The sequence below is a fragment of the Adiantum capillus-veneris genome, chromosome 5, assembly GCF_014529385.1.
Source record: "Adiantum capillus-veneris isolate H3 chromosome 5, ASM1452938v2, whole genome shotgun sequence".
In the NCBI taxonomy this organism is placed as follows: Eukaryota; Viridiplantae; Streptophyta; class Polypodiopsida; order Polypodiales; family Pteridaceae; genus Adiantum; species Adiantum capillus-veneris.
In genome coordinates this window covers 52,059,956-52,073,161 of record NC_140935.1, presented here as the reverse complement: position 1 = coordinate 52,073,161, position 13,206 = coordinate 52,059,956, and the positions used below count along the sequence as shown (strand labels likewise).

The 13,206-nt window shown below is 43.6% G+C and overlaps 1 protein-coding gene across 1 annotated transcript in view; it reads left to right on the top strand.

Annotated features, from left to right (window-relative positions):
• The window catches only part of LOC147457310 (pyruvate kinase isozyme G, chloroplastic-like), a 37,065-nt gene extending 24,107 nt beyond the window's left edge, over positions 1 to 12,958 (top strand). The window contains exons 6-15 of the mRNA XM_086512228.1: positions 9,658 to 9,768; positions 9,858 to 9,946; positions 11,087 to 11,149; positions 11,229 to 11,404; positions 11,483 to 11,588; positions 11,892 to 12,040; positions 12,113 to 12,221; positions 12,422 to 12,467; positions 12,570 to 12,587; positions 12,688 to 12,958. Of these exons, the coding sequence (XP_086368354.1) occupies positions 9,658 to 9,768; positions 9,858 to 9,946; positions 11,087 to 11,149; positions 11,229 to 11,404; positions 11,483 to 11,588; positions 11,892 to 12,040; positions 12,113 to 12,221; positions 12,422 to 12,467; positions 12,570 to 12,587; positions 12,688 to 12,902 (1,082 nt within the window). The 3' untranslated portion in view covers positions 12,903 to 12,958. The remainder of the gene's footprint in view (positions 1 to 9,657; positions 9,769 to 9,857; positions 9,947 to 11,086; positions 11,150 to 11,228; positions 11,405 to 11,482; positions 11,589 to 11,891; positions 12,041 to 12,112; positions 12,222 to 12,421; positions 12,468 to 12,569; positions 12,588 to 12,687) is intronic.
• Positions 12,959 to 13,206: the final 248 nt, after the last annotated feature.

The following is a 13,206-nucleotide window of genomic DNA, read 5'->3' as shown; positions in this document are numbered from 1 at the left end:
ATGCGGATTGCTTCTCAGAGGGCCTGCCAGGCGAGTTATCACTTGCTCGTCCTGAAGATCATACCATTGATCTGATACCTGTAAGCATGCCACCGAACCTGCCACCTTACCATGTGAGGCGAGCACAGAATGAAGAGATTATGAATCAAGTGAAAGACCTCTTGGAAAAGGGTCTTGTCCAGCCTAGTACTTCACCGTATTGCTCTCCAGTGTTGTTGGTTTTGAAGAAAGAAGGATCTTGGAGAATGTGCATCGATTATAGAGCTCTCAACAAAATCACCATCAAGAACAGATTTTCGATTCCTAGGATCGATGATATATTCGACAGATTACAAGGATCCTCGTGTTTTAGCAGGATTGATTTGAAGAGTGGATATCATCAGATCAGATACGCGTCGGGAGACGTCTACAAGACAGCCTTTCGGACAACTTTTGGGTTATTTGAGTTTTTGGTGATGCCTTTTGGCTTAACCAATGCTCGTGCGACATTTAACCGGATGATGGACAGGATTTTTCGAGAGTACAAGCTATTTGTTGGCACTTTCTTTGACGATATCATTGTTTTCTTCAAGAATGAGGTGGAACATAGAGATCATTTGCTTCAGGTCTTTCAAGCATTACAAGATCACAAGTTAGTGATTAATACAAGGAAAAGTGAATTTTTCCTACCAGAGATACACTTTTTGGGACACATTGTCTCAGCAGCAGGAGTGCACATGGATCCGGCCAAGATAGAGACTATCCGTGATTGGCCTGATTCGAAGAATGTCCATGAAGTTAGAAGCTTCTTGGGACTGTGTTTGTACTATAGGCTGTTCATTCGAAAGTTTGCAGAGGTTGCTTCCCCTTTGCATGTTTTGACACAGAAAGGAGTCCCTTTCTCGTGGGGACCCACAGAGGTGACTGCCTTTCAGACTTTGAAAGAGAAATTGACTACGGGACTAGTTTTAAGTTTGCCGGACTTGTAGAAGTCATTTGAAGTATATTGTGATGCTTGTGGTCGTAGTCTGGGTGCGGTCTTAATGCAAGAAGGCCATGTCATTGCTTACGAGAGCCGATTGTTCTCAAGGCCGGAAATGACAACACAGATTTATGAGAAAGAGCTTTTGGCAGTCATCCATGCTTTTACTCAGTGGCGGCACTACCTACTCGGAGCGGATTTTACTGTCTTTACATACCATCAGAGTTTACGCTACTTCTTGTTACAGAAGCAGCTATTGGAAAAGCAGATGCAGTGGGGGAACATCTTGTCACAGTTTCACTTTCAGATTGTCCATGTTCATGGACAAAAGAATGTGGTGGCAGATGCTTTGTCTCGGAAGCCGTTGGTTCTCGCTATTTCCGCGATACATCATAGGAGCTTCGAGGATATGGTCGACCAGTATGCCATAGATCCGGATTTTGCAAGCGCTCTCACACGGATACGAGATGGGGAGACAATAGCGGGATATTCCATTCGGGATGGCTACTTGATGAGGAAAACCATGTTGTGCATTACTCAGCCGTTGAGGGAAAAGGTAATGACTGAATGCCACTGTCCGCCTTTTACGGGTCACCGCGACATTGCTACCACCATGAAAGGGGTAGAGAGATACTTCTTTTGGCCGAGACTCAAGAAGGATGTGGAAGAGTTTGTGCGCACTTGCTTGGTATGCCAGAATGTCAAGTTTGACAGGCATAAAGCACAGGGATTGCTACAGCCTTTGCCCATACCCACCTGCCCCTGGGAAAGTATTGCAATGGTTTTGATTTTTGATCTCCCGAGAACACAGAGTGGTCACGATGGTATCTGGACTGTTATTGAGAGATTTAGCAAACACGCTCATTTCATTCGTGTGAAGAAAACAGTCAAGCCGGATCACTTAGCGAGACTGTTTGTGGCCCAGATTTTCAGATTACATGGCATGCCTGAGACAATTTTCTCTGACAGGGACCCTAGATTTACGAGTTTATTTTGGAAGGCAATTTGGGAGAACATTGACACGCGGTTGCAGTTCTCGTCTTCTTTCCACCCGCAGACTGACGGGCAATTTGAGATTGCCAATTCAGTGGTTTTAGATTTATTGAAGTCTTATATCTCGGATAAGAAGACTCAATGGGAAAAGTATCTACCTTTGGTGAAATTTGCCTACAACAACACGATACACTCTTCTACGGGGAAGGCGCCATTTGAGATTGTTGAAGGTGTTGCCAAGGTTCCACCCTTCCTAAGCACGAAAGATAAGATTTTTGAAGCGGATGAATACACGCGCGACTTAGATACGGCTTTTGCCAAAGTCCATGAGGCTTTGCATAAATCTCAAGAACGACAGAAAAAGGTAGAGGATCGCCATCGTCGCGATTTGAAATTGAAGGAGGATGATTGGGTGCTCTTACGTTTTGAGAAGGCACGCCTAAGAAAGAAGAAGGGAAAGGAGAGGCTTTTTTCAAAGCTTAGTATGAGATACTACGGACTTTTCCAGGTCTCCTAAAAGATGAATGATGTCTCCTTCCGATTGAAACTGTCTGACACTAGGAGGATTCACAATGCATTTCATGTGAGTCTCTTGAAACCTTTCAAAGGTGATGTGCTTGATGATGGGGAGCCCGATGAGCAACCCGAAGTGGAGGAAAACGAGGAGATCCTTGTGCTTGAACAGATTTTGGCACATGAGGACACAAAGAATAAGGGTAAAGTACGAAGGTGGTGCATGGTTAAATTCAAGGACTATCCTGCATTGGATGCGAAGTGGATGGAGGAGGAGGACCTAGCAGATACTTCTCAAATTGTGAAACTTTACCTCGAAGCTTTTGGTTTAGCATAGTCTACTCCAAATGGAACCCAGAATTCAGCTTGGCTGTAGATCTGGTGTAGTGGGATACACAAGAGGGGAGTTACTCCGCTCCTTTGTCAATAGATGCCTTGATTTTTAGAGTACTAGAGTCACTGATGTCTCTTTGAGCTTCGGGGATACTGAGAGCTGACAGTATTTTGCTGCATGACTTAATGAAATGGAATTCCGGAATATGAAACTGATTTGTTCTTGACTTGTTTTTAGTGCAAGAACTGATAGACGAAATGACTGCAACATTTTGGTCTAAATGATCTCGAATAGACATGGTTGCAATAGGGGTTATTCAATCGGGCATCTATGAGGTCTCGACTGGATCTACATGCGATTGCTAGCTACATTGTCGATAAATCATGGTCTAAGATCCGAATGAATGTGGAATGTCATGTGATGCCCTGTGATGTCGTGTAATGTTTCTGTCGATTGGTACATGTGCTAGATGTGTGTTCCTAGTGCGTCGGTACTAACAGTCAGTGTCTGCTAAGACAGTTTATGGCCTCTGTCTGTTTTGTAGGCGTAATCGAGGGCGATTACAATGCTTTCAAGGGGGGGGGGGGGTATGTCAAAAAGTGATGACGTGGCTGCCCGCTCTGCAGGAAACCCTAATTTGTTGAAACCCTAACCTAACTGTAGAAAATCAAAAACCCTAATTTGCTGACATGGCAAGGCTGACACGTGGCAGCTGTACAGACGCCTCCGTGATTTGCGGCGGATTTTTTGGAAAGCAGTTTAGCGACAGTTTTGGGCATAGCTTTTTGGGCATTGCTTTTTCCACGCAATTGGGAGAGAGAGAAAGCCTCTGCTTTATTTTATTGAGAGAGAGAGAGAGAGAGAGAGAGAGAGAGAGAGAGAGAGAGAGAGAGAGAGAGAGAGAGAGAGAGAGAGAGAGAGAGAGAAATCCTCTGCATTATTTTTACAAAGCTTTTGAGCTTTTGATTTCAAGTTTTTGGGGCTTTGCTTTTGGCATCCCTTGTAATCTATAAATAAGTGGGTAGGCCACTCACAACTTAGAGCATCTGGACGTAGAGTCTGAGTGTGAGCGCCTGCCCGCACTCTTGTACTTTGAACTCAGATTAATACAAAAAGAAATACCGGAAGGGGCACCAGTCTATGGGGCCAAATATCTCTAGGCACGGAACTCCGCCGGGCCAGTGTTGAATAAATTGTGAACTGTGAACTGTTTTGAAGTGGTTATTTGGTGCTGTTGCGGTAGATTCTCGACTTGGAGTGTCCAAGTCTTTTACAAATGGACACAAACAAAGTGGTGAACACTGTGAATGAAGGTGTTGAGACAGAGAGAGAGAGAGAGAGAGAAGAATACGACTCCAGAATGTTGTCAAACCCTCCTCCGAAGGCCCCACTCTCTATGGCGAGAGCGGTCTACTATTGATTGCACAAATCTCTACAATGCTTGGACTTGCCGACGATGTCGACGATGATGAGAACAAAGACGGGACGGGCTGAAATCTGAAAATGCTAATGGCTGAAATCTACAAATCTTGTATGTGCTGAATTCCGGATCTATGTCGATGACGATGTCGATCGCGACGATGCGACGACAACTCGCTGAAAATGCAGATATTGAAATCAGCGTTTTCCGGGCTGAATCTGCAAACTACGTGGGATCCGACCGTGCGGCGAGGATTTGCTATGGGAAGGTGAGATTTGCGAGGTTCGGGGACTTCTTATGCGATGTTTGAATGTTGAAAACTGGAAACGCTGATGCTTCTTGGTGTTCCGTTGCGGTGAATCTGCAAAACGCTATGCTGATGCGAAAACGCTAGGGCTGAAAAGTGTCTTGCGATGGAAATCTGCTAACGCTAGGGCTGCTCTGTGGTCTTTCTGTCGCCAGGCTACTGCAATGCAAAAACGCTGGCCGATCTTGCTGCAAAACGCTAGCTTGTTGCTGATGCAAAAACGCTAGGTCTGTTGACGGGGGTCCTGTTGAGAAGGGGCCTGTTGAAGACGAAGTTCCTGCGGCCTCTTCTGCCATAATTGCTAGTGCTAGGGTTTTCTTATATAGTTCACTTGCTAATGTGCCCTACCTAGTTCCCAACAAAATTCACGTAAAAAAATAAGTGAAAATTGGCTAAAATAGGGAAAATAGGTCTATGCATTGTAGAAATGCTCCTGATAGGTTCTGATGGAAAACTGATGATCATGCTGTGTGCAACCAGAGGATATGCATCTGCTGTAAGTGTCTGGACTCTGGACATGCACGGTCTGCGAACAGACTCACAAAAGTGCCAGATCACTTCCTAATCTAACTAAACTGAACCCATGTCATGAAGTAGCTTGTCCACGTACACATAGGGTTAGATGTGCACGTGACATCGAACTCCGATGATCACAGATTTTATGCAAAGAAGAAGAATTTCTATTAAGCCAACCAATATGAATTTTCTTGAGGATAAACGCAAGAAAGTTCGAGAAGGTGGACAATCAATTAAATTTGACACGTTTCCTGGATTTCGAGATGCTTCGAGGGCTTTGGCCTTCATACAGCAGTTTGACATAGCTTTCTTTGAGGACATTACTCAGAGCACTCCAAGATTCGGAGGGTTACCTCTTACCTCAAGGGAAATGCTCGAACTTGGTGGTCCACTCTTCTATTGAACAAGAAAGCGCTAGTTAAATGGTTGAAATTTAAGAGGCTTTTTATTTCTTCTTGGTTGACTTGGGAGTACGAATGCGATATACGAATTGCTTGGAACCATCTTTGGATGATCAAGAAAGATACCTTGGACGCATATTGCGAGAGATTTTGGAGCTCTTTCTACCCGCTTCTTCATTTAAGAAGATCTCGTTTAAAGAACAGATTGAGCGGTTTACCTTGGGACTTCCTATGGAGATTTGAGATCACTGCTTAGAGCAAAAGTCAGATTCTATTCAAGAACTGATGAGTCATGCGAAACGGGGCTTTGCCATTTACTCAGGCAGTTTGACTTACCCACATATGAGATCATGACGCAGAAAACAGAAGAGACGTCTAAAAATGAAAGTAGAAAGAAGAGTCCCCAAGATAAAAAAGATAAGGATGTACGACCGCGGCTCACTCCTCAGGAAAGAGCCAGCTACATCAAAGAGGGAAAGTGTTTTGGATGCGAGGAAACAGGACACATCTCCGCGAAGTGCCCTAAAATGGCACCGAAAGAACAAGATGAAGAAAGGCCAGAGAGTTCGAAAAGCAGCTGAGGAACGTGGTAGAAAAGGGAGATGAAAGCAGAACTGGTATCACATTGCATGGGGCCCGAACCGAATGAGATGAATGAAAGTACAAAACTTTGCCGCATTTAGGGCAAAGTGAAAGATGAGGAAGCCCTCATTTTTCTTTGATGGAGGAGCCAAGACCCACTTTTTTTCACTTGAATGGGTGGCTCGATTTGGGATTACGCCTGACAGGCTGAGGCCACAGGCGGAGGTAGTTCTAGGGGCACCCGGACGGGATGTTGCCATGACACCGACCATTGGCAAACTTCGTTTGTAATGTCAGGGGTGTTTAGGACACGAGGACTTCTACGTAAATTCCTTGGGAGGTTGTGACATCCTCTTCGAAATCCCTTGGTACCACAAGAACAACGCCGTGGTTGACTATTGGATCGAGAAAGCGACTTTGACAAATGAAGGGCACAACCATTGTACTTGATGAAATTTAGTTTCTTTACTTCATTTTTTGGAGAGAACTGAATGATCATTGAAGGTCGAATATCTTTTGACCTCGAAAAAAGAACAAGATTTTCTCCACACTCATGCCGATTGCTTTTCAGAGGGCCTGCCAGGCGAGTTGTCATCAGCTCGTCCTGAGGATCATACCATTGATTTGATACGTGGAAGCACACCACCGAACCGGCCACCGTACCGTGTGAGCCGAGCCCTGAGATACACTTTTTTGGGACACATTGTCTCAGTAGTAGGAGTGCAGATGGACCCAGCCAAGATAGAGACTATTCGTGATTGGTTCGATTTGAAGAATGTCCATGAAGTTCGAAGCTTCTTGGGCTTAATGTGCTCTGTATATGACCCTTGACGTGACATTGATAACAACGACCTTCCTTAGAATAAATGACTTGTTCTTCTGCAGTTATGTATCCTCCTACAATTCCTTGTGCCGTTTTTTCATATGGGGTGAGCTTAGGTTTAGCAGGTGTGTTAGCTTCACCCTTAGATTCATTTTGAGTGTTCTTTTCCGAAATACTAGAGGAAGATTGGCTAGAAGAGTTACCGTTCTTACCATTCTTACCGTTCTGTGGATTCTGAGGAGTCTGAGAGGTACTGTGAGAAGACTTGTTCTCCTTAGGCTTTCACTTGTTGTGATTCATCTCCTGTGCGAGAGCAATCGCTACCGCCTTGTTGAGATCTATTGGATCGAGTACTTCGACATCATACTTGATATACTCGTCCAAGCCATAAAGAAATGCCTCTTTGCGCTCATCATCCGATTTGCGTAATTGGGTGCCGAGCTGCAAAACACGGTTAGAGATCTCATAGACCAATCCTCTGTGGCCTATATGAGACGCTAATAGATCTCTCTCTCTCTCTCTCTCTCTCTCTCTCTCTCTCTCTCTCTCTCGCTCTCTCGCTAATAGCGTACTGTCGGTAAATTTGGGTAAAACCAAAGTTATGGTGTTTAACACCACACGCAGTGGGTTAGGAGATCGACACCTACATTTGCATATGGCCAGGATACAGTAGAGTACACAAATGCATACACATACCTTGGTGTGGTATTTACAGGACCGAAGTTTACTCTTAAGAAAGCAGCGGATGCTAGATTGTCCAGAGCCTCTGCGGCCTTGGGAGGGTTGGAGAGGATGTGTTCACAAGTGCAGTTTCAGGAACCGCGAACAAAACTTTGGCTCTTTGATACTGTGGTGGCTTCGGCTATGCTTTATGGGGTCCAGATTTGGGGACCATCTGTGGATCAAGATAATTGGAAGTCAATGGAGAGACCTTTGGTATTTATGATTTCCCGAATGATTAGAGCCAAGGCCTCCGTACCACACGCGATTACCCGAGCGGAACTAGTTGCCCCTCCCATAGAAATTGAAGCTCTTACCAGATCAATGTCCTTTATACATGGTTTATGGGATACAAATAATTGCCGATATACTAGATTGGCCCTCGAATCCTCTCGACAATTAGCAATGAAAGGAGATACAACATGCTGGTATGCGCAACTGTCCTCATGGTTTCAGAGACACGGGTTCAGTATGGAAAGATACCCCCCTTCCAATACTCTCTTGAGGCTCCATCACTGGCAATCACACGAACGGAGATTAATAAAATCATCCGCCAGGATCTTATACAGTTAGACACTAAGAGGACATGGGTAGACCCTACACAAGAATTGGGCACGAAGATGGCCGACTACAAAGAAAACTTCCTACAGCTATCTGAAGATGGTTTTGTGATTCGCCCGAGCTACATGGATACCCACCTGTCTCATGGTTTGAGATGTGCTATTGGTCAGATTCGTACATCCTCACACCAACTGGAAATTGAATTTGGCAGATTTAGGGGAATCCCACTTGAGAGCAGAATTTGCAAGTTATGCAGAATGGAGCCGAAGACAGAATTACACTACATATGCCATTGCACCGTATACTATGAGATACGTGGGCGTTTCCATTGCCTATTCAAAGAAGGCTTTGGACCTCTAGATAGAGTCATGCAATACCAAGATCAAAGGTGCTTAGGTATGTACCTACTGGAACTACATTGGCACAGGGATAATCTAATGAGAAGACAAAGAGCACTACAACCTCAGAGGCAGATCTCAAATTTCTTCGGATCAAGAGAAGCAGGAATGGAAGGAGAAGCAAGAGGCCAGCAGCGAGCACAAAGGAGTACCCACATTCATACCAAAGGCACCCTCATTCACAGGGCGATTGAGCTTAGGAAATCGAGACGGCCACGACCAAGATGCAGAAGCACACTTCACCGGAGGAGACTACAGCAAAGGATTAGAAGCATTCTAGCCAGACACCGAGAATGCTCCCAAGAAGTTTATCTAATACTTTGTATTTAGTTTTCGCATTTATTTTCACACTCACACTTTTCAGACATTGTAACAGATTCACCACTTTTGTATCAGTTTGGTCTCATAGGTCACTCTGGCCTTTTGAAGACGTTAATATAACATTTCATTTCTCTCTCTCTCTCTCTCTCTCTCTCTCTCTCTCTCTCTCTCTCTCTCTGGCATTGTGCCATTATAGCATCATATATCTCTGCGAGATTGTAACATTGATGTGTGGAGGTCACAAGTAATGACGTGGCATGGAGGAGCATTGGTGTGTCACTATATAAACTACTACAGTACACAGTCACCGTCCTCTCACCTCTGTAGTTGCGCCTAAAGATTTTAGTGGATGAGTGGTGATTATGCACTCAAAGACCTATGTTTTTCTTGGAAATTTTATGAAATGATAGAACCTGCTTCTTTAAAACGATTATAGTTGGACAAGTATTGACTGCAACATATCCTTTTGCTAGTTGTGTTGTTGCTCTTAGCCCCTAATGTGCCCCTAAGGTGTTTGGTGATGAACAAATGTTTTTACTTTCCTCCTTAGTGTGCATGTGCCACCAAACACTCCATTTAAATGTGCATTTTTTGCAAAGTTGGAAATGTTAAAGCTTTTCTTGTTTACATCACATGGTATGCTGACGCCATTTTTACTTGTTTTCTTCTCTAGCTCTTGGTGTTTAAAAATGGTACTGTAGGTGGAAGATAAATTATTATGTGTTATCTGAAAGCTGGGGCTTTTTTGAAGCAGTCTAGCTCTAAGGTTTTATGGCGCAATAACTCACTAAATTGAAATTTTTGCAGAGAAAGACTGGGAGGATATCAAGTTCGGAGTGGAAAATGAAGTGGACTTCTATGCAGTGTCTTTTGTCAAGGATGCACAAGTTGTGCATGAGTTGAAGGCTTATTTGAAAAGTAATTTTCTAATTTTGAAGCCATTTTCTTACTCCACATTCTATATTCATTGTGTAGGTGTTCTTGTAATAGTGTGGTGTGTGCTGCAGGTTGCAATGCTGACATACATGTAATTGTGAAGATAGAGAGTGCAGATTCAATCCCGAACTTGCATTCTATTATTGATGCATCAGATGGGGTGAGTTTAATTGGAAAGAATCGGTTCTCTAAGAGATCCCTTATTAAGGCTGAGTATGAGCCTGGTGCGTTGCCCTTAACGCTGATTGCTTTGTTGATATGATACATTGTACTTACCAAATTGTTTGCAATAGATAATTTTTGAGGTTTCAAAGATGTATGGTTGTGTGATTGTACTCTTTTGTGTTGTATTGAATCAATTTGTCAAAGAGACGTTTCTATATAGAGAGACTTTTGTGGTTTGCAATTCTCAGGGAAAATGCTTTACCACAAGTTTTTCAAATCTTTTAAGGGATTGACTTAGTTATATGACACATGTTATTTCTGGAGTGAGAGTTAAACTCTTGATTAACAGAGGAGAATAAGGTGGATGCTCTTAGTGGGGAGGGGGAATGCTGTAATATTAGTTCGGGGAGCCTAAGCATTGAAAGGGTGGCATCTGCTCTTGTAAGGCGCAACTAGGTAGGCCATGCTTGATATGAAGAATCCACGCTTAGCACTCTCTAATCGGTGCCTGATTATGCCATGCCAAAAGGTCTAAACCAGGGCGACCAAATATGGCTACTTTGTGCTGGAAATGATGTAGAAGAGTTCACTTTGCCTTGAACCAGGGCAACTGAACCTGACATGAAGTGATTGCGTGTAGTAGAGTATGCGAGACAACTGTGCTTTTCCAAGGTGGCAAACTTAAGTGCAACAAGATGTGGACGCGGTTAGCAACCCGAACACCACAGGAGGTGGAGTGCAGGAAAGAATGGGGCTCTGGTACCAGTATTAAGCTGCGTGCTATGGCGACTTGGAAATGATAATTAACACCTTGATTCCCACTAGTCGCAACCCCTTTGTTCCCGGGTATCAAGGCACCATTTTCTGCCTTTCTGTTGTAGGTAGTCTGTCATGTCTTCACTGCCATGAAACATACATATAAAGTTTATGTTGATCATGGTAGGTTTTACGTGGCAAAAGAACTATCAAGGCCTCTGGGGTCCCGTTGAGTGTGGAGGAACCATGAAGGTCTGATATAAGAACTACTGGGACTTCGGAATTTGTTGAGTGTAAGGGAGGGACGTAAGGACTATCTGGACCTTTGTGTTGAAAATGTGACAGGGACCTTGCTCAAATAGATGCGTTTGCTTTGCAGGCAATGGTTGCTAGGGGCGATCTTGGTGCAGAGCTTCCAATAGAGGAGGTTCCCTTGCTCCAGGTAGGAATATGAAGGTGCTGGTAGTTTTCAAGGCTTTTTGACATCTCATATGTTTAACACTAATGACATGGTCTTCCAGGAAGAAATTATCAGAATGTGCCAGAATGCAGGCAAAGCTGTCATTGTGGCAACCAATATGCTGGAGAGCATGATTAATCATCCTACACCTACACGTGCTGAAGTGTCCGACATTGCAATTGCTGTGAGAGAAGGAGCTGATGCTGTGATGTTGTCAGGCGAGACTGCACACGGAAAGTGTGTATTTAGGGAGTCACTTGGTTGTTTGAGAAACGCAGTATTACGATTCAGCTGATGTCGTTTTTGCTGCGCTAGGTACCCTTTGAAAGCTGTGAAGGTGATGCATACAGTCGCCTTGCGTACAGAGGCAACTATGTCTGCAAGTCAAAAACCTCCGGCAAATCTTGGGCAAGCATTTAAGGTATTCTTGGTTTAGGTCAAAGGTTGCTTTTTAATGGGTGCTTTTAGAATGCTTTGGGTAAACCCACAAAGTGAGAAGACATGTCACACTAGCACATTGATGCTCATCAATGAAAAGAACACCTTGGAAAACAAAAAGAGTGACCGAGCTTTGAAACTTAAGTTCTAGCTGAAAAGTTTGTTCTTTGAGTGAGAAACAGTTTTTTTTTCCTAATGTGTGAGTGCTTAGTATTTTAGTTAAAGTTTTCTATCATATTCAGCAGGTATTGTCTACTCATGGATCTTTAATCTTGTTTGCCTGCAGAGACACATGAGTGAAATGTTCGCATTTCATGCAACGATGATGTCTAATACGCTTGGTACATCAATTTTGGTTTTCACTAGGAGTGGGTTTATGGCAATGCTACTCAGCCATTATAGACCAGTTGGCACAGTATATGCTTTCACCAATGAGTATGTATCTCTTTATTGAGGTGCGTGGGTTATTGTACACGTGTGCCTAACATGCCCATATGAACTGCGTAGGAAAAAGGTGCAGCAGAGGCTGGCATTATATCATGGTATACGGCCAGTCATGATATCGTTTTGTGAGGATGCAGAGAAGACCTTTACTGAAGCACTGGCTCTTTTGCAGGTAAAGGTTATTTGTACTAAATTTCAAGTGAAATTGCCAACAGGATCGTAACCTAGTGGTCAAGGTGGATGTGTGGGTGTGTAGAGACCCTGGTTTGATACCCAGTGGCATCTTTCAAATTGCAATTGTAAACCTGGTAAAAAGAAATCAAGTGAAATGTCCATTTCTGTTATGTACTCATATTTGTGGAATCTCTTCAGAAGCGTGGTTTACTTAAAGCTGGGGAAGAGGTTGCACTCGTGCAGAGTGGCAGAACACCTATATGGCGCACAGAATCCACCCATCATATTCAAGTGCGTAAAGTGAGTGGTATGAGCTAGAGAGGCTAGCTGATTATTAACGACTCAGGAAAGAAAAAGTCTCAAGGTATGTCTTGACTTAGGCTCTTTGATCCTTGCTTCGGTATTTTCTTCTAGTTTTCCCTTTCTGACGGACTCTTTTGTGGTGATGTTTTTCGATTTAGCAGGTGAAGAACAATTTTTGCAGCGAGTGGTAGAGGAGACAGATAAAATGTTTATGCGGGAAACAACCAAGAATGAAGGTAGGAGAGATCTGACTGATTCATGTTGCAGGAATGAGATGTCACAATCAAGTTCCATGTGGCATGCTCACAGAGACATAAAAGGGAATGCCCCTTACATATTTTATGGGTTGACTTCCTTGAGCTTCTGTAATGCTTAGTTTGATGTATAAGATGATTTTAACAGCATAATCAAATCAGTTAACTGGACGGAGTACATGCCATTTGGCCTCATTTTCTTCAATCTTGATGAGTAGCACATCCCTCCCCCCCCATGGCCAACAGTTTATGAGGTTGAATGGTCCGGGCATGGTTTGCAAAATAAAGATTTTTTTGATGATTGGCAATATTTTACAAGAGGTAAATAGAGAACGAAGCTGCGCATGAACCACAACCTGGAGGGAAGGTGTGAACTTGTCTTGCTTAATGGGGTAGGGTGTAATAAGAGAATTTGCTTTCTTTGTG